Source organism: Pangasianodon hypophthalmus, chromosome 17 (assembly GCF_027358585.1).
Source record: "Pangasianodon hypophthalmus isolate fPanHyp1 chromosome 17, fPanHyp1.pri, whole genome shotgun sequence".
Taxonomy (NCBI): Eukaryota; Metazoa; Chordata; class Actinopteri; order Siluriformes; family Pangasiidae; genus Pangasianodon; species Pangasianodon hypophthalmus.
This window is the reverse complement of record NC_069726.1, coordinates 7,557,858-7,583,273: the sequence shown is the minus strand read 5'-3', so window position 1 is coordinate 7,583,273 and position 25,416 is coordinate 7,557,858. Positions and strand designations below refer to the sequence as shown.

At 39.0% G+C, this 25,416-nt stretch overlaps 1 protein-coding gene across 4 annotated transcripts; it reads left to right on the top strand.

Moving 5' to 3' along the window:
• The first annotated feature begins 1,382 nt into the window (after positions 1–1,382).
• LOC113544776 (metal transporter CNNM4) lies at positions 1,383–24,992 on the top strand. Of its 4 annotated transcripts, none has more exons than XM_053241535.1 (8): positions 1,383–3,169; positions 7,397–7,540; positions 7,633–7,767; positions 7,864–8,033; positions 14,290–14,386; positions 16,103–16,192; positions 18,981–19,156; positions 20,545–21,082. In XM_053241535.1, the coding sequence occupies exons 1-8, from the start codon at positions 1,636–1,638 to the stop codon at positions 20,671–20,673; spliced, it is 2,475 nt and encodes an 824-aa protein (XP_053097510.1). In that variant the 5' UTR covers positions 1,383–1,635; the 3' UTR covers positions 20,674–21,082. The 4 variants fall into 4 exon arrangements, with proteins under 4 accessions (XP_053097510.1, XP_053097511.1, XP_026799516.3 ...); XM_026943715.3 differs by having other exon boundaries at positions 1,386–3,169; positions 20,945–24,992; XM_026943716.3 differs by lacking the exon at positions 16,103–16,192 and having other exon boundaries at positions 1,388–3,169; positions 20,945–24,990.
• The last annotated feature ends 424 nt before the right edge of the window (positions 24,993–25,416 follow it).

Sequence of the window (25,416 nt, the reverse complement as noted above, 5' to 3'; positions counted from 1 at the left end):
TAAAGACTTCACTGTTTCAACAACACTCTCAAATCTTCTTCTGTTCGTACCTGAAGCACTTGTCTGTCATGCTTAATCTGGTCCTAAGATAATTTCAGTTCTGCTAGCTAACCTCTTCCCAGCAGGTTTGGACCATTCCCAGCCACTACAACAATTGGCAGTTTTTTTCTTTTGCCCTTGGTGTTCCACAGCCACCTGGGTAACACCTATCACTTCAATTGGTTTTCCAGTATATGTTTGCAGCTTAAATCCAGTTTGCTTTAGTGCTGAGCTTTTTCCCAGCGACTTAAATGTCTCCAAATGTAAACAGTCAGATACAGCTGGTGTCTATCTCCAGCTTCATGTTGTGCCCTTCAGATTGCATATCGACTGTATATAGCTTCACTTTCATTGTATAATGACTGGTCATTTTTCCAAATCAACACTGTCACTTTCCTCCACTTTATTCATAGGATGACATCGCCCAGGTTCCTTTTTACAACTGTTACTCTCACCACCTCTTCCAGCTGTTTTAGTTTTATTCCTACATGCTCTTTATGTGACCAAGTTTACCTATATTTTTTATAAACATATAGCCCCCTCTAGCTGCTAGAACTGCTCTAGCTGCTAGAACTGCTAGAAATAGCACATTTCACTCAGCCTACTACACTCTAGATACTGTTCTGCATGAAAATCCGAGATGATCAGAAGTTTCTGATATACTGAAATCAGTCCATCTAGTGTATTTAATGGTAAATAAGAGTGTAGTACACAAAGTTTACATTGGTAGAGAAGTAGGATGTTTTAAACAAAAGTCCTTCATTGTGGTGGTGCAGCACCTCATAGCTCCAGGGTCCCCAGTTTGATCCTGAGCTTAGGTTACTGGGGGCTTATGGAGTTATGGAGTTATGGATGTTCTCCTCATGTCTGGGTGGGTTTCCCCTGGCTGACCACCCAGAACATGCTGGTAGGTGGACTGGCAATGCTAAATTATGCATGGTGGTCTCTGATGCACTGGTGTCCCATCCAGGGTGTATCCCTGCATTACACCCAGTGTCCCTGGAACCAGTTTAACGTGGTTACACTGTTAACAGCTATAGTAAAATCATAAATTACCTCTAGCTGTGAATAAGTGTGTGAATGTGTGTGGACATGGTGCACTGCAGGGGACTGGCATCCCAGTGTTCCCCGGGAGAGGCTCCGGATCCACCATGACCCTGACCAGGATAAAGCGGAAGATGAATGAATGAAATTTAATTTTATGCACTTCCACCTCTTTCTTCACAGTGTATATTATTGTTTTATAACGAAAATTTCTATCAATTTCAGCAACTTACAGAATTAGGCAAACCTAATTAGGAAAACAACACAAATCAAGCATCAAATTACAATGATGGGAAATGGTACTATAACTCTAATGTACTATGTAGCTAAGCTAGTGTGTATTAGCTAACTTTGTTCAGTAACTGTTTATTCTGGTCAGGGTCGCGGTGGATCCGGAGTCTGTTCTGGTAACACTGGGCGCGAGGCAGCAGTACACACTGCACCGCACGCCATCATGTGCTTCTCTGGACCTTCTGATTCGTGACGTAAAAAAATCACAATGGCGCAATTCTAAATCACTCTCTACGTCCTAGGAACACCGAGAATAACGTAATGGCTTCTACAGCCTATGTAGTGCACTTATATACGCAAGTTGTTTGGGATGCAGCAGTTACAGATTACCTGCGCGTGTTTTGCTTTGCGCAGGCGCGGATAATGTTAACGGCGAAGCGCGTGACGTCACCGCGCCGCTCGCCGAGGAACGAAACAAACATGGCGCCACAGTGGAGCGGACAGGGCTGCTTGCTAACTTTAATCGTAGTCCTCTGGAGCTCTGTGGGCGGTCGAACGGAGACGACGAGCGTTTGCTGGAGCCAGATACTGGGCATGAGACTGGAGAGGAGCAACAAACCGGCCACAATCACCGAGGACGGTGTCATTCAGGTAACGGAAGAGAGTAACGTCCAGCTCAGGTTTTACGGGCTGCAGCTCAGTTCGGACTCCGCGTCCCAGATCCGGTTCGTGGAGCTCGGAGAAGACGAGGATGACAGAGACTCGGTAAACAGGACTTGTGTTGATTTTACTAAAGATATTAGCGTCGTAAGTAACATGAACGTTAGCAGTCGAGGGACGTCAGGTGTGGTGAGTGTAAACGTTAAGCCGCTCCGCAAAACCGAGCGCGAGCGGGATTACATCGCGTGCATCAGGAGTCCGGAAGATAAGTGGCACCTGCTGCCGGGGAACGACGGGAGGCTGCGAGTTGTGGAGGAGAAAACTTCTCTGCTCCCTCTGTGGCTTCAGATCATCCTGGTGTCATGCCTGCTTGTCCTGTCCGGCATGTTCAGTGGACTCAATCTGGGGCTCATGGCATTAGACCCGATGGAGCTTCGCATAGTGCAGAGTTGTGGTACTGATAAAGAAAAGAGGTATGCCCGCAAAATCGAGCCCATTCGTAGGAAAGGGAATTACTTGCTTTGCTCCTTATTGCTTGGTAATGTCCTTGTAAATACCACGCTTACTATCCTGCTGGATGATCTTATCGGATCTGGCTTTGGAGCAGTAGTGGCGTCCACTGTGGGCATCGTGATCTTTGGGGAGATCGTGCCACAGGCGCTTTGTTCTCGCCATGGTTTGGCAGTTGGTGCCAACACCATCGTGCTGACCAAGTTCTTCATGCTCCTCACCTTCCCACTGTCGTTTCCCATCAGCAAGCTCCTGGACTACATTCTGGGCCAGGAAATTGGCACAGTGTACAACCGGGAGAAGCTGGTGGAGATGCTCAAGGTGACAGAACCGTACAACGACTTGGTCAAGGAGGAGCTCAACATGATTCAGGGTGCATTAGAGCTGAGGACCAAAACAGTGGAGGATGTCATGACACCACTGAACAACTGCTTCATGATCAAATCTGATGCTGTGCTGGACTTCAACACCATGTCCGAGATCATGGAGAGCGGCTACACGCGCATTCCGGTCTACGAAGATGAACGCTCCAACATCGTTGACATCTTGTATGTAAAGGACTTGGCCTTTGTTGATCCAGATGACTGCACAACACTGAAAACAGTCACCAAGTTTTACAACCACCCGGTCCACTTTGTCTTCCACGACACCAGGCTGGATGCCATGTTGGAGGAGTTCAAAAAAGGTGAGTCTTTTCAGTGTCAGGTCTGTAAATGATTAGGACTTGTTGACCAAATTCTTAAAATGTAGTAAATGTATCAAATTCTGAATTGCAGAAGGTTGATCTGTTGAAATTGATTTTGAGTCCACAGCCTTGCACTTCTTGGGAGCTGAATCAATAACCACATGGCTGCTGTATTAGTTTACTCTGCAGCGTTTTTGTGCAATCACATTAATTATTGAAACCACAGAAGTGTTTTATGCTGCCATAATCATCTGCTGGTCCTGAAGTAAATATGAGACTTAAATTATTAAATTAGTAAATGCTTGTTCCATTCCTCAGTGTAATGTTTGACTTTGTAATTTGCAGTCACTTGGACTACAGTATCTCGATTTAAGGATTTATGATATTGTATTCTGGCTAAATATTTGTTCAAATAGTACAGTTTAAAGAATATATGAAAATGATATTAGTCTTATGTTGGCCTTCTTAAACTAAATCATATGAATTATTATGGTTCTATAACATCACTAATCCTTAATCCTAAATCTGTGCATTGACTCTGATTGTGCCTGGCAGCTCTTAGGGCTTTCTGCAATCACTGCAGGACTGCAGAGACATCCCAGCAGGACCATACCTTAAATAATGTGCTTCCACTTTATAGCTGATCTCAAAAAACTTGGTGAATGAATGGGAAAATGCTGACTCGATAAGCTGCTGATAAATCTGGGCAGTCCTGAATCAGCCCCATGTTTGGTTTAGGTAAAACAACATGAAATATGAGGAGTAGTATGCTGATTTTTGGATGTTTTACTGTCAGTTGACTGTAGTGATATGGAACGGAAAAATGGAAAACGAGGCTGCTAACAAATCACCAAACTCAGCTTACTGTGTTTTCATTTTTCCAAGCATTTACCTTTGTCAGTACATGACCTGAATATGACCTCGAATGCCTGTGAGGACATACAATTTTGTATGAATTTCAATATTCTATTACATCAGTTAGTATATGTGAATATTACATACAATGTATATTTGATTACACTTTTTATTAATAAAGAGTAATTATTAATTATAGATCTAATTTAGGTTTTTGGTGATCAACAGTGGATGATATTGAATACTCATTGTGTACTACATGGTAGCATATGTTGTTACCAGCAGATTTAATGACATGCCAAGGTCAACAGCAGTCCTTCTCACTAGCTGAAAGGTTCAGTACATAAGATTACCCTCCATTATTTAAGGCATAAAACACAACGGGATTCTCATAGGAAAACAATCAATGACTGGTGTTGAGCCAGAGTCGATCATTTTCCTATAAAAGCATATTCCTGTAAATGTCCTGAAGTGTTTTATTCCCTTTTATTCAACAACAATTACAGTTTTTTTTTTTAATTGCTATACCATTTATAGTAACATTTAATGTTGTGGAAAATGTCTAGAAAGCTCCTGTTCCTGTTATCGCTTACAGTATAGCAGCTATAAACGAGTCATTGTCCTTTGAGCCTCTCTTTTTTTTTCTGTCTCAGAACTTAATAATACAAAAATGCAGCTTGTCATATTACTTGTCTGTCCTGAAGACAGAGAAAACTTTACCTCTGACTGTTACAAAGCAGTGACAGTGGAGACTCCTTCCATAAATGTTAAATAAATGTCTACTTACAGAAAACTTTAGCATATCAGTGATATTTTTTAATTTTTTAAATAACATTATCATTTTTTTTACAATTAAAAAATAAATGGAACATTTGTCAATATTGTGTCTGATATTTCACTTACTCAATATTAATTTTTCGTTAATAGAACTGTTGCATAAAAGCAATATCACACTCACAGTCATGTGGTTATACTGAATATTGCCATAGCGGTGATTACCTTTGTCACCCGCCCTGCAGGCTCGTGCCTACAGCCAAATTTGTATTTTTGTATTCTTCATTTCATCTCCCCCTTGACTTTATATCTTTGATTCTGTGTTTGCACCTGACATCAAGACAAATTCCTAGTACTGTAGAGTGTCCTTTACTGCACCTGGCAATAAATTGTTTCTCATTCTGATTCTGATTCTGAAATCACAGCAATGCCACGAGTGTAACCACACTCTTTCTCGTGTGATATTGCTGAATTATAGCGCCCACTACTTGTTCTGAAACCCACTGCTTGCTGCACTACACACATCAGTTTTTACTAGTTGGAATAATTCATTTGCACAGAGCATGCAGGTATGTGGAAACAAAACCAGAGCAAAATAAAGTGCAAAGCCGTCTTATATCTCTTCTGCTAGCACAGTCACCTTTAGCAGTAACTACCACGTTTAGCTTAGTCAGTTAGGTTTCCAGGCAGCCAAAACATGGGACTGGGTAGGCAAACAAGACCACTCACTTGCACATGAACTAGCTAATAAACTTATGATTCATCTACTACTGGTGTATTGTCTCAGTAATCAGTTAGGAAGACCTGCTTACTTAGCCTTAGGTTCTGAAGTTTGATCACAGTTTGTTTTTAATGAAACACTGAATCAGTGAAGTTATGAATCAGAAGTTATGAATCAGTGAAATGAATCAGATCCCTTTGTTAATTGGAAGATCAAATGTATGGCACTCTGTGGCAGTTCTGTTGAGCAATATCTGAAAAGTTGGTTTAAAAAATTCTACACATCCTCAGAAGTGACAACTATTTACAGTGCAAAACAACGCAAGAAAAAAGGCCTAAAATGTACATAAAATAGTAGCTATGTTGTCTCCAGTTTAAGTCACTGTGGTCTGAGGAAAATTAGTACTGGGTTTTGACAGAATGAGCTTAATTTGATTCATGTTTGCAGTGATTTGGTCTGTGTAATGCATTTTGGACATGAATTGAGCTACTGTGTCAGGCTATATGTGTTATAAAAAGAGACAAGTGAAGAGTTTGGAAATCATATGATTTATTGTTAGCAAGTTTGGAGGAAAAAACAGTAATATTCATTTCCTTCCAGAGAGAACTTAATACAATACTTACAAATTGGTATTTAGCACTAATTTCTCTACAAACACAGAAGTCAAACTATTTCATTAATTTAGTTTCTTATAGGTGGTCCATTACCAGCATTTTCATTTATTTGTGTTTTAAATTTTGCCTGTAACATAGGTCAACATCTGTACTTTAAATATATTTCACTAAAACAATGTAAAAATGTTTTTATTTATTTTATCGTGTCTATTTTTTACCTTGGGTAACTATAGTGTAGTAGTTACATGGAATTATCAATGTAACGAACAGGTCAACTGGTTCGATTTTGGAATTGTTGCAAACAGGATCGAGGTCTCAGTAAGGTCAAATGTCTAAAATAATTTTTCTTCAATAGCTTCATTTCTGTTTGTCATACAGAAATGTTAATTACATGTTAATTACACACTTTCAGGAGCTCAAGGCCCATTTTTATGCCAATGAGTGAGTCCTCCGTCTGTTCGTCAGAGATTTGCGTTAGCACAATATCTCAAGAATGAGTGGCTGAATGTTTATAGGATTTATGTGGAATTATCATTGTAACCACTGGATGGCTTGATTAGATTTTGGAATTGATCCAAACAGGATGAAGGTCCCAGCAAGGTCAAATATCTGAAATAGTTTTTATTCAATAGCTTCCTTCCTGTTTGTCATACAGAGATGTTACTTATGCGTTCATTTTCAGGAGCTCAAGGCCCATTTATGGTTAACTACGATTTTTGCCAGCAGTCCATCCCTCTGTCCATTCATCTGTGTGTCTGTGTATCTGAGATTCTCAGTAGCACAATATCTCAAGAACAAGTGGGTGGATGTTTATAGGATTTATACAGAATTTTCATTGTAACCAGAAGATGATCTGCTTGCTGATGACTTTGAAATTGATCCAAACAGGGTCAAAATCACAGCAAGGTCAAATGTCTGAAATAGTTTTTATTTAATAGTTTCCTTCATATTTGAAGTATATTTTAAGGGTATTTCTGGCATACAAATTAGTAACAAGAAGGACTAGACTTTGGTGGTGGGGCATCTCTATCGACTGTGTTCAACTTGTTCACTTTTGGGGGTTGGCAGTCTTTTAAAATGCTATAATTTTACTTCTCATTGACATACATGCATAAGAGAAACGTGTTTTATTTTAGGAAAGCTCAGATATCAAAATTTGCCCGTGTGAAGTGTTTTCCCAGGCCACCATGTGCATAAAATACAAAGTACTTTACTCTTTTTTTGTGTCTTGATTCAAAAATGGTTTCATCCCCACTCTACCAGGCAAATCTCACCTGGCCATAGTGCAGAGGGTGAATAACGAGGGAGAGGGAGACCCCTTCTATGAAGTGCTGGGTCTGGTGACGCTGGAAGACGTTATTGAGGAGATTATAAAGTCAGAGATCCTGGATGAATCTGATCTCTACAGTGAGTTGTCATGAATATAACCTTTTTTTTGCTTTATTATTGTGAATAGTATCTTCCTGATTAGTTTCATGTTTGAATTCATTTTGCCTTAGCTGACAACCGAAACAGAAAGAAAGTGGACCCAAATAAAAACAAGAGGGATTTTTCGGCCTTCAAACATGAAAGCGAATCTAAGGTGAAGATCTCTCCCCAGCTGCTCTTAGCTGCTCATCGGTTCCTGGCTACTGGTGAGTTCATTGCATCTTCTCTGTTGAATTTGACTTACTCCACATAATTTGTGTAAAAGCACTAATTTATTTATGGTATACATTTTTTTTTCTCAGAGGTGAGCCTCTTCAGTCCACTACAGATCTCAGACAAGATTTTGTTGCGAATTCTCAAGCATCCCGACGTCATCCAGGATCTACGGTTCAATGAAAATGACAAGCGCTCACAGCAGCACTACTTGTATCAGCGTGGCAAGCCTGTTGACTATTTCATTCTCATCTTGCAGGTAAGCTTTAATTCATCACCTGCAAGTTGAGACCCTTGCTTCTGATTAACATATCACTGCCCATTTTATCAGGGAAACCTGCCATGTAGTTTATTTGAGCAGCTGAGCAGTCCACTAAACCAAAACTATCCAGCCCACATCAGTTCTGTGGTCACTTACCATTGATGATGGCCTAGAGGATGATCACCACAGTGTGTGCATGGGGGAAAAAAATCAGCTTTAGCTTCTAACTGTGCACAGCTGATGTTTCTAATAAAGTAGGCAATAAGATTGGCAGTTTAAAAAAAATCCCAGCAAAGCTGCTGTGTCTGAAACATGAAAATACCACTGCTTTGTCAGTATTACTGCAATGTTGAGAATGCTATCTGAACTCCATTGGCTAATAATAATAATAATAATAAAAATAATAATAATAGTGTTTAAATTATATAGAGCCTTTCTCAAACTCAGGGTCGCTTTACGGAGTCCAACAGTAAGCAAGTAACAAAGACACTAATGAGCACCACATACAAACATCTTATACAACAATAATGAAAATAAGAGCAGTTGGATGGAGGTCCACTGAAATGTCAGGAAGTAGATAGAGATAGTGTATTGAAGGAGATGAACTGCTTAGTTCCTGGTAAGAGACTGATAACACTGAGAAAAGAGATGCATTTTAAGTTTCCTTTGAAGGAAGAGAGAGGTGAAGGTTCAATGAGGCTCTGTGGAAGGGAATTACAAAGCTTGGGTGCTACACCACTGAAAGAACTGCCACCCATGGATTAAAGTCTAAATCTGGGGGCCACAAGTGAACTGGGATGTATGGGCGTGAATAGGTAACCGAAGACACAGCCATTTAAGAAGCAGTATTTTGTATTGGATACAGTAGGGAATGGGTAACCAGTGTTCAAACTGCCACCTTTTATGCATTTTGAATAGGAACTATGCACTTCAACATCGTAGTACACCAGCATAGGTTATCACTCAAAAATACGTAAAAAGAGCAGCCTTCTTTTTTCTCCCCAGTAAAAATGGCAGATGAAATAAATATCAACATGTGAATCTGGAATGATTGACAGTTTCGTAGATTTTTTTGAACTCTGATAAGAAGTGATCCCCTGGAAGCCCTTTCCTTTTTCCTCATCTCACATTAGTATGTTCTCATCTTGTTATTTTCCACTTGAAAGATGTGGCGCCTTCACTTTCTGTCAAGGTAAATGGAGAATGCTTTGAGTTCATTGAGCGTATTCTGGCAGGAAGGCCAGTAAAATGAACATTGTGGTAGTCGACATGGGAAGTTATGAAGGGATACTTTAAACTAAGCACAGACCGGAGTCAATGTTTCAGACATTAAAGAATTCAGTCTTGATGAGAACTGATATGGGACTTAAAGGTAAATGATGAGTTAAAGTAGATGCCATGGTTCCAAGCAGTTTCAGATGATCTGACAATAACCTCAGCAGTGTCAGGGCACAGATGTAGATGCTTCAATATTAAATATAGAAGCACTCTGTCTATAGATGAGTGTATTTTGAAAGGGACTGATATGAATTGGTTAGGGGAAACCACCAGAATATGTTTTTAAAACAGGTTAAGAGACATGCTGCTAGCCCTCAAGCATGTAGATGTGCTGCTTTCTCTGAAATGCACCTAGTGTGTGCTTTTAAAATTTAAAAATGCTCATTATACCTAAAAGTAATGTTTGACTCTTACAGCAACATTGACATTCTTATCTACACCTGTAAAGATATAGATAATACACTATATGGCCAAAAGTTTGTGGACATCGGAACATCACATCTATATGTGGGTCTCCAAACTGTTGCCACCATGTTGGAATAGGCACACAATTGTAGAATGTCTTTGTATGCTTACAGTTTCCCTTTACTGGAATTAAGGGGCCCAAACCTGTTCCACCATGACAGTACCCCTGAGCACAAAGTGAGGTCTGTGAAGACATAGTTTGCAGAGGTTAGAGTGGAAGAACTTGAGTGAACAGAGAACAGAGCCCACCTCAACCCCACTGAACACCTCTGGGATGAATTGGAATGCTGATTGTGCCCCAGGCCTCCTCGCTTGACATCAGTGCCCGACCTCAAATCCCCACAGCCACGTTCCAAAATCTAGTGAAAAGTCTTCCCAGAAGAGTGGCGGTTATTATAACAGCAAAGGGGGCATAAACCTGGAATGGGATGTTTAAAAACCACATATGGGTGTGATGGTCAGGTGTCCACAAACCTTTGGCTATAAAGTGTATTACATTAATGTTATTGGTAAAGTATAACTTTAATTACATATCATTTTATATTTCCTTATTACTGAATACTAACGGGTAGTCATCATGTCAGTAAAATCACAATTATACAATACTATCGAAGGCCATGTCATTGCCATGTTTTTTTTTTTTAATCATCATATATAGAACCATATGTAAATTGTTGAACATTGGACCAACACTAGCATACTTGTTTACATAAATCCTATCTAACTAGCAGTCTGTACGTTGTATGTCCCATGTTTGTCACCATTAGTGATGGCTCACGGGTGTTCTTCAGTTGGTGTAGTGTTGCACAGCAAGGGGTGGTGCAGTGTTTATGACCTTTTTGTAGATTGTATTCATGAGGCCTGCCCTTCACTAATTGATCCCTCTTACGTAACAGAGACAGAAAGTCCTGCTGCCTTGTGAGCTTGTGCATCACGAAACTGCTTGCACCACTTCCTAAACACACGCACACACACACACACACACACAAACACAATAAATCAATGCTTTTTGTTTGTCCTATTTTAGTAGTGGTACAATCAGCTAAGAAGCTCACAAAGAAACAGAGACAACCCCTTATATACTGCAAATTTTATATAAGACACTTCTTCATGCTATATTCCAACATGCTGTATTACCAATGATACAATGTGAAGAATTAATTCTATCAAATCAAATGATTTGGGACACATAATACAACAGCACTTGAATAAAGAATGAGAGTTTGGTGTCTGTACTGTGCTTCTGAGGCCACAGAGTCCCAGTGTGATCCAAGGAATGGATCAGGAGGTCATGTCCTGGATTTCATATCCTGGAACTCTGTGGTGGCTGGACAGGGACTCCCCAGGAACTTTGCGGTAAAGATCAGCAACACATTGCTGTATAGAAGGTATGGTTTATTTGCAGTACTATGCCGGCCGTCGGACAGACAGAGAACAGAATGTTAGGCTTTCATCTGGTCTAAATCTACCATCTGGGTTAATGGCAATAGGTTATATTGGGTAGAAAGTAGAGCATTTTGGTGTGAAGTAGACAGGTTGGGAGATTCAGTGTTAGATTCATCTCAGATGGTGAGTGAATTGTATTTTTCAACAACTATAGGTTAACATTAGTCACATAACTGTTAAACATCCAGCATCAAAAAAACACTAGGATAAAATCAGAATCTAAAAGAAGGTAAATGAAAAAGAATGGTCATGTTTGTGAAAACATGAGCAAGAACATGAGGAAATGAAAAACTAAGGTACACTCTAGGCGATATTTAAAATATATATCATTGAATTGTAATAAGGGCCTTCCTTGTGATTTCTGTCTGAAGTGTTCTTAAAAGGAAATAAGACTATAGATATTGTTTTAAAAATATAGTTTACATCTAAAGAATATTGAATATGATTACATTTGGATTATGTTTTGAATTTCAATTTTCATACAAATAAAAAATCTGTTTTAAATTTATTCATAATTCCTTTCTGAATTTTTAGCAGAGGCCTTTTTAGTCTTTCTATAACCTGTGACAGTGCACAAAAAAAAAGATTTACACATGATCCATTATACTACAGCACTGCTGAATTCTCAGTGCTGAAGGTAAGAAGGTGTTGATTAATTTTCTCTAATAGCAGCTTGGACAATAGTTAATAGTTTTACTGCAGGGTGAAACAGATTAACATTATATTATATTTAATCACATTGGTATTTATTCACATTGAATGTTTAATCCTTCATGTGCTCTAAAAAAAAAAAAAAAAAAAAAAAAAAAAAAAAAAAAAAAGTCATTGCACCATAATAAGTAACCAGTCAGACAATTAAAACCTATTACTGACCTTAAAAATGTACCTGAGTCAATTAAAAAATGATATCTAACTGGATATGGTGAATGATGCTAGCCAAGTTTAGCTAACTAAACAGGATCACAACTGATAATTAATTGAGGAGGCCAATAATTGTGTAATCTATGTAACCAAATTGTTTTGTAAGTTTTGGATTCTGTCCTCTAGCACCCTCAGCACATTTACACCATTCTGTATTATCTCTTTACTCTTGGTTCTGATTTGCTGGCAGTGCTTTTAAAAACAGAGTGTGTAATCGAGCTTTTACTAATGCGTGCACCCGAACTAGGAAAGCAGAGGTGAGAATATTCCAATCGTGTGTCATGCAAACAGATACCCATATCTGGTTTCTGGTTTTCTGAGGGGAAACTTGTAACTGGGGCAAGTAGATGCGAAAAATATGAGGACTGAGACACTGAAGCCTGTGTGTGTGGTCTGCTGACTGCATATACACTATTCATGCTGCGATCTGGTTTCTTAATCCTAGGATTACTGCTCCCACAACTCTCGTAAGGTTTGGATCATATAGCCTGTTTGAAATAAGGCAAACCCAGTTTGATGAAGCTATAGGAGCTGGAAGAGTTTATATATACACTCTGGTGTGATGCAGAGGACAAGTTGTAGATGATTGTTGGAGTCAGTACCATAAAACTTTTATGTTTAGCTACTAGATTTATGAGTTACTGCACAAACACAGGAAGAGCCAGTGTTGCCCAATGTTTGTTATTTCTCTCTAGTATGACATGTTTTGAGTTGAGCCAACTAGAAGAAATGTCTCAGAGTGAGATTTGTGAGCAGAGCGGTGCCTGGTTTTATTAATTGGCTTGAAACCACCAAAAAGGGTGGTGATGTGTTAAAAATAGCTATGAGTTATGTCCACTCTGCCATGGACATGTACAATAATATGAAAAATGTTCTCACTGCAATATTAAGATAATGGTTAGTGAGTAGAATGAAATCTCTTTCATAAACATGGACGTTCCTTGGTTGGAGGTTATAAACACAAAACATTTTATTAGTTTATGTATTCTATGTTTTAAAACAAACACACATTTTAACTCGGACAGTAGTTCTGGCAGTAACATGAACAATAGGTTATTATTAATCCCCTCGTTTTAATACGTTATTTTTTTCTATAGTAACCGCTCATATACAGGGACATGTATGGTGGATGCTCCACATACGACTAATACTACGACTAATAAGAATTGGACTTTAAATATATGTTGTTTAGTAAAATGTATAACCATTGATGTGGTATTCCTAACATGTGAATGTCTTCATTATAGTTCTAAAATAGTAAATATTGGAAATAAAGACTATGAGCAGGTGTGTTCAAACTTTCGAATGGCAAGGTGGGGTAGTGAATGACCAACGCTCTCTCTCCCACCCTCAATACCACGACTGAGGTGAGACCCTTGAGCAAGGCACCGAACCCCCAACTGCTTCCTGGGCGCTGCAGCAAAAAAAAAGGCTGCCCGCTGCTCCGGGTGTGTGTTCATGGTGTGTGTGTGTGTGTGTGTGTGTGTGTGTGTGTGTGTGTGTGTGTTCACTACTGTGTGTGTGCGCACTTGGATGGGTTAAATGCAGAGCACAAATTCCGAGTATGGGTCACCATACTTGGCCACAAGTCACTTCACTTCATATTGATTACTGTCTATGGACCTTGTATACTGTTCTTTCCATAAACTACACAATTTTATTTAAAAGTCTAAAACGTTAATGAAATGATATGAATCTTAGCAAAAAGGCTTTAGTGGAGATTGTACTTTCCTCTAACTCTCAATACTCACAGTACAGAATTTATGGTTAAAGATAGATAGCCAGTTGACAGTCTTCGAACTGGCTGTACAGAGCAAAATGAATTTATCGTGCTCTTTAATGTGCTTCTTAAGGAGGAAATTTTTATTTGGTCCTTTCATGATTGGGTGTAGTGTAGCATAATGTAGTAATTTCCATTATAGACACTGGCTCCATCCAAAATCTACCATAGTAAATTGTATGTTTACCAATGATTATTTAGTATTTGACATAATACTTACTATCATACCATAGTTTTGACTATAGCCATGGCTTTTCTTCAGTAGTCCACTTATTAGTCCACCAAAAAACATCTGTCCATATGCTTTTATACTAACTCAGAATGTACAGTACCGGTGTCTTTCTTTTTTCCTGTCTTGCTCAGGGCCGGGTGGAAGTGGAGGCAGGCAATGAAAACATGAAGTTTGAGACTGGTCCCTTTTCTTATTATGGAGTCATGGCATTAACTACATCATCCTTGGGTGAGTCTTTTTAACATGGACATATTGTCTTACATGTTTCTTGTCTTTTATACTCTGAAAGGAACACCAGATACTTCTTGAGTAGTCTGATTGGTTTGCCAAAGCTACAGTATGTAAGATTGTGGAACTTTGGCCTCTCTGATAGAAAGATGCCATTGCAAGCTACTTGGGGAACAACATTTCATAATGTGGGTTGTGTTGCACTCTTCTGCCACTGTGAGCATTACTGTCATGGCTGTGAGTGCATGCGTTTTATAGATTTTAAGGTTGTGTCCCAAACTGCATAATGCATACTCACTAGTATGACTAGTTAATAATGACACCAATGACATGCTCTTTTTGTATTGTAGTATGCAATTTGGGATACAGCTCAAGTATTCCTGACTCACAGTTGCTCAGTATTAAAGAGGTGTTATGAGAATAAAATAACTTCATTGTCCTACATATCCTGCAGAATGGTCTAAGTCACCTAATTTTAGATAGCTAACTACAATATAAGCTTTGGTTGAAGGGAAGAGGACTGCTCTGGTGTAATCTCTCAGCATGCTGCTGAGGGCCAGTCCACACAGAGTGGCTTTCCACAAGGTTCTACACATCTCCAGCTAGCTCCAGCTAGCTAGTATGTAGTGTAGAGAAGAACACTATAAGGCCTGGTTATGTCAGGTGAGCAGAGGAGTGTCACAGCTGCTTAGAAATTTTAAAGTTATATAAAGTATTTTTCCCCTCTGGCTCTTTTTAACAAAATAAAATCCTACACACTGTAGCTTGAAATATAGCACTACTGAATTTCACACTTTGATTAGAAAAATGATTCTGGTAACACTCCTTATTTCTCATTCACCTGAATACAAACAACTTTAAGGCATTTACTCTCAATCACTTTTCTTGTGATTGAGACTTTATAGCTGAGATATGACTGATCCTATAAAAACCTTAGGATTTCAGACTGACAGGGAGTGATCATGTATCTCACGCCAGTGTATCAAAAGGCTCTATGACTTTAGAGATTACAAGGTGTGCAGAAAGAGCAAAATCAAGTCATTGTCTTTAAAAAATTCAGTATTGCACAGCAAAGGTTTAAGACAGGATGCAGTTGCTTTACTAACATCTAGTGGTTGAATCTCAAACTACAAGTTTTTCCATGCTGCATTTTTTAACTGTGTCAGTCACGTATGTGTCAGACTTCACCTCAGGTGTTTTATGTGCTGAGCATTTGTCTGAGTGTGTGTCCACATGTGTTTTTTTTTTGTGCACAGCATATGATCCAGATGTTTTTAGATCACTGTACATTTATGTATCTGTTCCCTTTTTGAGGAGGTAGATCATCTTTACCCCTTCAAAATGTGTTACCATTTGACTTTTCAGCTTCATGATCTCAATATTAAATGTAAATTCCTTAACACAGTAAATTAGATGATCGTCATCTGCAAGACATCTACTCAATTATACTTCCTCTGTGGAGCTTTAGCGGTAAACAGAACTCAGCAAACTTGAAGGCTTGAAGTAAATGCACAATAAAAGCCAAAAATATTTTTCTTAAAAGATGTGTTCAGTGCTTGTAGGGAAACAATCATTTCATCTACAATCCACAGTCTGATGCAAGATTAACAGAAATAAAGAACCCATTGTTGAGAATTTTAATTGTGATGGACCATTTGTGAACTGTTTAAAGATCCTCTCTATCTCTCCTCCCTGACTCCCTCCTTCTCTGCTCAGCTGTCACCCCCCCTCTGTCCCCCTCCGTGGTGCTGCCTCGGCCACGGCGCCTTTCTCTTAAGAGGTTTTCTCTGTTCTCTCGCTTCCCAGGTAAACCCCTGCACGATGGGAGCTAACCCCGGGGGGAGGAGGGGGTGAGCCGGGTGCCACTAACATGGGAATCAGGGGTGGGGCAGTCGAACAGGGCTTAAATAGTAAACGAACAAGTAAAATCACTTTTCCCCAGGTCATCCTCCCATGAGCCCTCGTTCAGCAAGTACATCAGTCAGTGAAACCAGTGTTCAAATGCGGTGGTTAAAGTGGTTGATCAAACCATTTAGAGTTTTTTGATATATGTGATATGCGTGGCTGGGAAAACCCTTCACATAGTGACATTTTGACATTTTGTACTATATTGCTCTGAAGACTGCAGGTGTTCCTGAACTGAAATATTTCTCTTTTGCATGCAACATAAACAGAAGTAAAGTTACAGTATTTTAAATTCTGGTTACCCATGCCCTAAAAGTAAAAAGGGACAAAATTGCATTTAAATTTTCAATTGCAGGTTTTTCACTGTTTTTGGTTTTCCACTGGATAATTTGGCAGCTAATATATAGGCCATTTACACACTGGAACTATTACGATTGTGTCTGTTTCGATATCCAAAAATGTGATAATGTTTACTGCATGAGGAAAGCACACTTAGTTAGCAAGCTAGCAGTTTCAGACTAACATGATCTCTGAAGGCAAATTTATAAAGTAAATAGGCAAAGTTTAAACTAAATTAAAACTTTTTTTTTTTTTTTTTTTTGAGAAAATCTATTTTTTTGGTTTCTAACAGTAGAAATGTCAAAGCCTGTTATAGACAGATAACCCCCCCCGATTTACCGATTGTTCAGAATTCAGCCGCAGTTTTCCCAGACCACCACACATACATATAAGCGATTCTTTCAAATGTGGAATTTTTATGAGTCCATGTCAATATCTACTGATTTATTCATAATTATGTGCTAATGTAATTTGGGCAGGTGAACATAACATAGGATTCTATTGTGTTTAAGTATCATTGTTAAAATGTGACTTGCTGGACTTGCAGGGCTTTAGCATTGATTCCCCAAATGTACTGAATTACACTGGAGTTTTATTTCCCCATTTTCTTCTAAAATCACATGCTCTGCCACAACCTCACTCTGCCTTCTTCACCTGTGCCCTTGCACCAGAATTGATTGTGTCTAGTCAAACCCAGTCGTTGAACTATATGATGATTTGTGTCAAATCAGTGAAGTGTTTCTTAATGTGGTTCAATATGGATGTCAAAGCAAGGCACAGCTTTCAGCCAAATTACATTCCATAAATTCCCTAATTTTAACTAGTAGCCAAAATAGTGGCAAAAGTGTGTTCTTTTTCTCTGTTTTTGTCTGCTCTGTAACTGTTCCCATTGCTTCAGTCAGCGCTCATTTCTGTGTATGACCACAGAAAAGGCACCGCAATAGTAGTATAGGTACAAACAGTTACAACTAATATGACCTATAGAGGGAGCCAGCAGATTAACTCATAGTATGTACACTGATCAACCATAACATTAAAACCACTTACGGGTAAAGTGAATAACATTGATTATCTTGTTACAATGGCACCTGTCAATGGGTAGGATATATTAGGCAGCAAGTGAACAGTCAGTTCTCAAAATTGATGTGTTGGAAGCAGGAAAAATGGGCAAGTCTAAGGATCTGAGCAACTTTGACAAGGGCCAAATTGTGATGCCTAGATGACAAGGTCAGAGCATCTCCAAAATTCGAGGTTTTGTGGGTTGTTCCTGGTATGCAGTGGTTAGTACCTACCAAGAAAGGACAACCGGTGAACCAGTGACAGGGTTCAGAATTGGACCATGGAGCTATGGAAGAAGGTGGCCTGGTCTGATGAATCATGTTTTCTTTTACATCATGTTGGACAACCGGGTGTGTGTTCGTCGCTTACCTGGGGAGGAGATGGCACAAGGATGCACTATGGGAAGAAGGTAAGCCTTCAGAAGCAGAGTGATGCTCTGGGCAATGTTCTGCTTGGAATCTTCGGGTCCTGGCATTCATTTGGATGTTACTTTGACAAATACCACCTAACTAAAGACTGTTGCAGACCAGATACACTCCTTCATGGCAGTGGTTTTCCCTAAGGATAATGTGCCCTGCCACACTGCAAAATGTTGAGGAATGGTTTGAGGAACATGACAAAGTGTTCAAGGTGTTGACTTGGCCTCCAAATTCTGTGGGATCTGTGGGATTTGCTGGACAAACAAGTCTGATCCATGGAAGCCCCACCTCGCAACTTACAGAACTTAGAGGATCTACTGCTTAGGTCTTGGTGCCAGATACCACAGCACACCTTCAGAGGTCTTGTGGAGTTCTCTTTTAGCAGCAAATGGGGGACCTACACAATATTAGGCAGGTGGTTTTAATGTTACAGCTGATCGGCGTAGATTTTGTTTTGTAGCAGACGTTGACATGCCATCACCTTGCTGATGTTTTGTGTAAATGTTCTAATGTATATGTATTGTATCTGTAGTCACTCTGATCGTCTGGCAGTGAGGATGATGCAGATTAGTTGAGCTGATCCTCATAAGCATGTGCCACTGATTTGTCTCGATATTGTCATGATAACATCATCATTTCCCATTTTGTTGATGTTGGTGTTTGGTGTTTTCTTGTTTAACTTATTCAAGCACACAGTAAGTACTACTTGACACATTGTGTTTGACATGGATGTGTGAATATTTTTCACCACCTTTACTGTTACACATGTATTTGTAAAAGAGTGTATCAGTGTGGCAGTTTGAGATGTGTTGGCAGCTCTCAAGCTTTTTTTTTTTTTTATCAGCTCACTCAGCTTTCTCTGGCTGTTTCAGAGTTTCGCTCTCCTTCACATCTTAGCGGGCTGAATCGCTCGGCATCCCTGAGCTGCACAGAGAGAGTGGACGCATTGTCCACCAGTGGCAGCAGCTCCCATCTCAACAGCGCCTCCACACCCCAGTACATTCCCGACTTCAATGTGCGTGCCCTCTCCGACCTGCAGTTTGTTAAGGTATGAGTAAAGTATACACTAAGAAGTGGCAAAGTGACTTACTTTATTTCCTGTGGGAGCTAAGGGTTAAGATTTTCTTTTTACGCAAATTAGTTCCAAATGTGATCCAGCCTCAAACCATGGCATGTCACAGGTTAAGCCTGGTCATATCATAGTGTTTCAGTCAAGTGAATTATTATTATTATTATTATTTTTTTTTTATTATTATTATTTTATTTTTTTGCACGGTCACCATATTTGAAATCGAATTTCTGGCTTTCCTGCAGTAAAGCGTATTTTTGTTATGTCACAGAGAAGGGCTTTATGGGTAAGGCCGGGTGTATAGTTCTACATCTGCGTATTTGTGAATATGCGAGGGAATTGTGCATGATAGGTCCTTGTATGCAACATGAACATGTCTGCTAGGGAACAGAAAATGTAATGCTAAATGAAAGTTTCAGGTTTCACTGCAGAATGAATGGAGAAGAAGAAGTGGATCAATACTACTAATTTCCTAAGTTACTGATTCTGTGCTGTTAGATATTAAAGATGACCAGATAGGGAATAGTTTAGGATTTTACAGATTTTTCCACACAAAAAGCAAAGTCAAAGATGAGCAATGATAATGCATATTAAAAAAGAATAAATGAAAAACCCTACTGCATAATTTCTGAAATGAAACTGAAACTACCCCCAAGCTAAGCAATATGAAGTAAAAGGCTATTTTTAGTTTTATACATAGATATATTCCTCTGTGTCAATAAAATTTAGTTACGTGAGCATAACTTCTATGCTCAAAGTGCAGCTTGACACTTCTCACTGCAATTTTGAGATGCTTTGTCCTTTTTATAGCACTACATCAGAGCAATGCCTGGTTTGCAATCAGATTAAAGAATTATGTTGGTAAAATTACTCTTGTAAAGAAGGAACACAGTGTCTCCTCACGGTATTTCTGCCTCAAGCATTCAGTGTCAGCATGAAGGCTGGTTGACACACAGCACCATAGATACACACAACATGCTGTTAGGATTTTTCTGCACATGATTCTGTTAGCGTGTCTCTGACAGGAATTGCACATGATGAAACCTGATATTATGAACAGACTATCTAAATCTAACGTAACATACATTTAAAAAAATTATCAGAACATCAAAAAGGCTGGGCAGCGTACACCCAAAGTCAGTGGCAGTACCAGCTTCCCTAAATGCCCATTGGGCAAATCAGCAGTTTGTTTTTTGTTACCATGTGAATTGTAGGAGGTGCCAGACCGAATGTAGTCCATTAACAAGTGACATGCTGGGATGAAATGGTTCCCAGTCCTGGTCCTGTGCTGCCCTACTCTTTTAACAAACCCTCACTGACTTCCCCTCTGCCTTCCTCTTATGGAAAACTCTGCTGCAATTTTAAAGGTCATTACAATATCTTATCAGCTCAAGGAGAAGAACCTGCCCAGAAGACTTTATCTGATGCAGTTTATTTCTCAACAACAAAAAGTGAGTAAGAAAAATAGAATTAAAAAAAAATTACATTTTAATTAACTTCATTAGTTGAACAACTAGTGAACACTTTACTAGTCGTCCATGTAATTTATTAGTAAGCAGAAGAGTTAGGACAGCAATATGATACTGTAGCCTACATAGCTCAAAAGAAATTGAGCATACAAATTGCTAAGGAAATTGCTTTATCTACATTGTGCTTTCCGCTCCCTACTTCACCTTCCACTTCTTATGCAGCTGTGGTGTACACTTCTGAGTCATAAGAGGAATAAATTTTGATTTGTTGTTTTTCTTCTTTCCCCCTTTTCCCCAGATCAACCGTGCCCAGTACCAAAACGGCCTTTTGGCCTCCAAACTGGACAGCACTCCACAGTCCCCGCAAAGCAATCAAATTCGATTGGACAGCATGCTTGCACCACCCCTGACTCCGCCTACTTCTTCCATGACCTGCAGCGCAGCACCATTAGCGCTCAGAGAGGGAACAAACGAGACCACAGCGCTGCTAAATGACAAGAACAGCCTGAATAGTCACCGGACTGGCGAACCACAGTCCTACTCTAACTCCAACTCAAACCTCAACACCAGTACTAACACTAACTCCAGCCCTCACCCTCTATCCAACAATCACCCTCAGTCACAGAGTTACCCCAACAACCCAAACACTCACACACCTCACCTGCACATCCACACCATCTCTCACAGCCAGGCACACACAGAGAGCACAATCTGACAAAGCGCATGGGGAGCCGAGGCTCCAGAGAGGACCACACTGATCCACAACCATGCGCATACACACACACATGTACATGGCCATTTACAAACTATATGCAATCTAACACAGAAGCACTTACACAGATGAACTTTGGAGCAGACCTTGTATCTTCTTCCAACCCTCCCTGCATGCCACTTTTTTCTCCTATGCCCAGTTTGATGGCATTTCAGTGGAATATAGAACGGAGATGTCTACAGCAAAAGCGCAAGAGATTTCAGCTTGTGCATGTGTTGTGAAGGAGATCTACAAGTGTAGTTTCAAAGTAAGAAACTCCAAGTTCATTCACAGGTCATAAGGACCATTAATAGCACTTTTTTGTATGCTATAAGTCCAGACATTGCATGGTGCACACCTCCGTCTTTGATATTTTGGAAAAGTGTTTCTGTAGCATGCAATGGCCAAAAATGTCATCGACTCACTTGGGCATTTTTGAATGACATAACAGTGTACCACTATATAAGAAATGATTGCAAAATGTGCACTTTTATAATCTTTAAGAATCCATACCAAACCTTTTGTATGTCAGGTCTTTTTTTTTCTCCTTTGAGGTTTTGGATAGTGAGAGTATCAGTTGCTGTTACCAAGGCACTCATTGGAACGTGTGGTGAACCCTGTTAAGCACAAGCATGAATTTACACTGCTTTACTTGGTTTATCATCAGTTTATCTTTGGTTTATCAGGTCAACAGTCCACACAGTGCTTTCTCAAGGTTGATAATTTCACACTTGTCACGCTACAGTTTGGACTGTATATGTCAACCATAGTTATGCAAATCATTTAAAATATTGTACATATTTGATACTATATATGATATTTATTAAATGAGTTTCAACCCTTAAGCAGTGGAGAGCTCTGTAACAGACCCAACCACAGCCTATTGCAGGTAAGAATAGAATATATGGTATCAGTAAATTATGAAATATTTATTTGTGCCTAAATTAATGTGTATATATGATTCCCCTTTTGAACTGGAATTAATGTTTTATGTTTAAAGTTTATCAGTTTGTCAGGGCACATCTGTATTTTGTTCCTTTATGAGGCTAAACCTGGCCAAAACTGTCCAGTACCAAAGCACAGATCTTACCATCATATAAATTAATATTAGCTTTTGCTGTGGAAGTCACTGTCATTAGAAAACTCCTTGTGCTCTTTCTAATATTAGAGTTAGAAGTAAAAATTAGGAATACATTCCAGACTATGAAAATAACTGTAGCTATACTGGTGCTGAGACAGACTCCACTGTGACTCAAATCAAATTGTAAATTCAGTGTTTTTCTCCCCTCACATGCCAGATTAAAAGCAAGATTAAGTACTGGAAATGTTTAGCTAGTCCTGCTGAACTGATGAGAATCAGATTATATCCACGTACTGATAGCAATTTCATTAGGACCAGTGACACATTTCAGTGAACAGGTTATAAATTGTAGTGTGAACTGTGCTCTAGCATTATTCTTCCTAATTCTGCAGCTCTAGCAAAGAGGAAAACCTCAGTGGTGTTCCGCAGCATTACAGTGTGGTCAATTGTTATGACAAAGGGAGAATATTCAAATCTTCATGTGCAGTACAAACACTGTGGCATGCCTAACAGTTTTGTCATTCATGTTCCAGTCCCCTAGTTCATATATAGTTGTTACTTAAAGTTGCAGTGTCAATCAGTTGAATTGAGAGAAAGTAACTTGGTCAGTCAAATCAACAGCAATGTTTTCTGTTAAAAAGTATGTTTTTGTGTTGAATATATTTTTATATGGCTTGTGAGTTATTTATAAGTGTTTTGATGCCTTTATGAGATGGCTAAAAAGCAATAGTTAGATAGATTAATGCAAGGGTTCATTATAATTGAATTGCACAAACAGAAAGTGGTTTATACTTTACCTCAGTTGATATTGCATGTGTAGAATAATTTGCTACTCTTTTTAATTTAAACCAAAAATGTAGTTAAAAGCAAAGTGGCAAAATGGGTTTTCATGAGCATATGGGTTATGACCATGCATTACTGTTTAACATGACCAAAGGTACAAGGACACATTTAAATTCATAGGGAAAGACATTGGCCAAAGCTATTTGCACTTTGATCTGCCTGTATCTCCTTTGTTAGAGTAACATGTTGCCCTTTTTGGGCCCTGAGTTGTGGAATGAGACACTCCTGCAGCTCAGAAGTAATTAAATTCCTTTGGGCTAGAGGTCCAGCAGGTAATCTGTTTTTAATGTTCATTGGAATGTTTTGTCAGTGACCCTGGTAGGGGGCATTTCAGCTGAGTTGTAGCTGCCTTTTTCATTGATGCGTCCTCAGTTTGACCATTTTTCAACACTGAAGGTTAAAGACTATGATTGCGTGTATGCAGGTGGGCTGCGGGCTTGTTTTCCATTGTGCATGGTTTGCTCCTCAGTGTTTGTGGCCATGCATCTTGTGTGTTGATGCATGAAACAGTGAGGAATCGTGCACACCAGCAAAGCTCCTCTCCTCTGACTGCTTGTGTTCTTATGTTTCACATCATTATTTGTAGAAGCATGATTGTCTTCCATTTGCTTGCTATGTATTTGTCATAGCAATGTTTTTTCTTCTTCTTTAACAGAACTTGTATGGTATTGTGACCTCCTCCTTTTTTTTTTCTGAGCAATGCATTTTAAGTGACTATTCAAAACACTGAGTTTGATCATTAATGTCTGTCTGTGTTTGTTTTAAGGGAAGAGTGTAAAGAGCAAATGTACTGTACTTCCACTAATATTTGTTTGTTCTATTTAAAGCAATGTGTACATAGTGTTTCATAAGGACTGCTGGAGGAGTTCTCATGAACAGGACAATAAATCTGAGACATCTATTTCTCTATAAAAATGTTCCGTCTGTTTTATTTCTTCAGTATTATAAACTACTTGGGGTTTTTACTTGTACATTATTAATGTAGCGTTTTGAATGTAGATGGTCAGTCGTTTGAGAATTGTTGAAGGAAATATGTTCTACATGTGTTATCTTCCCACCTCTGGCCTATTAGTAGATAATATGCACATTGACCTATTGTGTAATATTACTGAATTATTATATGTGGGGTTATTATCATGAATGTGCTTTGACGTAATGGTGACAGGAGTAACAACAGAAATAATGTCTAGGAAACAAATGTTTTCAATAATGGCCACTATGCTGCAAATGTCACTCTTTTTCTATTTTTCTATGGTTACTACTACTATGATTGCTAGTGTTTTTTCAACAGTATATCAGAGATCAATTTTTGCCATGTTAATAATTAAGAATTATTTTAAAAAAAAATAAATAAAATCTGGACATTTGTGAAGAATGTGGCTGCAGTCAACCAATCATTCAATGGTGGGGCTTAATTTACTCAAACACTTGTAACGCATGATTATGTTAGATGGATATGCACAAAATTTGAAAAGCATATTCAGGGCTAGATTCTGGGGCCATGTGCCCTCAAGGGGCGTGGTTAGGTTCAAGTGTATTTTTCTCACATACCACATGTCTGATCCAGATGAAATGCTATTATAGCTACCTAAAATCAAGCTAGGAACCAGCTGCAATAGCACAGGCACTGTCTGACAATACCCTATTGACCCCTTAGAGACACCTTAGAGAGTTGCGTTGGCTTCACAATCACGCTGCATTTTCTTCAGGAAATGCACTTTTCTAGTTCATTCATGTTATTACTTTCTGGGATTAATTCATTATTTAATTGATCTACCTATCTATCTGTTACTATTAGAGTCTGGATGGCCATCCTTGAAAAATTGTTGATTACCATATTCATTGTTTGTATTCAAAATGACTGTTAGCTCCTACAACTGCACTTTATTAAAGAAGATTCATTATGATTTATAACAGACATTTTAAATCTAGAAGTAATTCTATCAGTGTTTGCTGAGTGACTTAAAAGGCACCGATCTGGGTGAATGACTCGTGTGTGTTTTCAGTCAAACTGTAAATGGAGAAAAGAGAGAAAGAAAAGCGCAGGAATTTTGTAACACCAGCACCTCAGCCCTCTGTGTTTATTTCACATTAC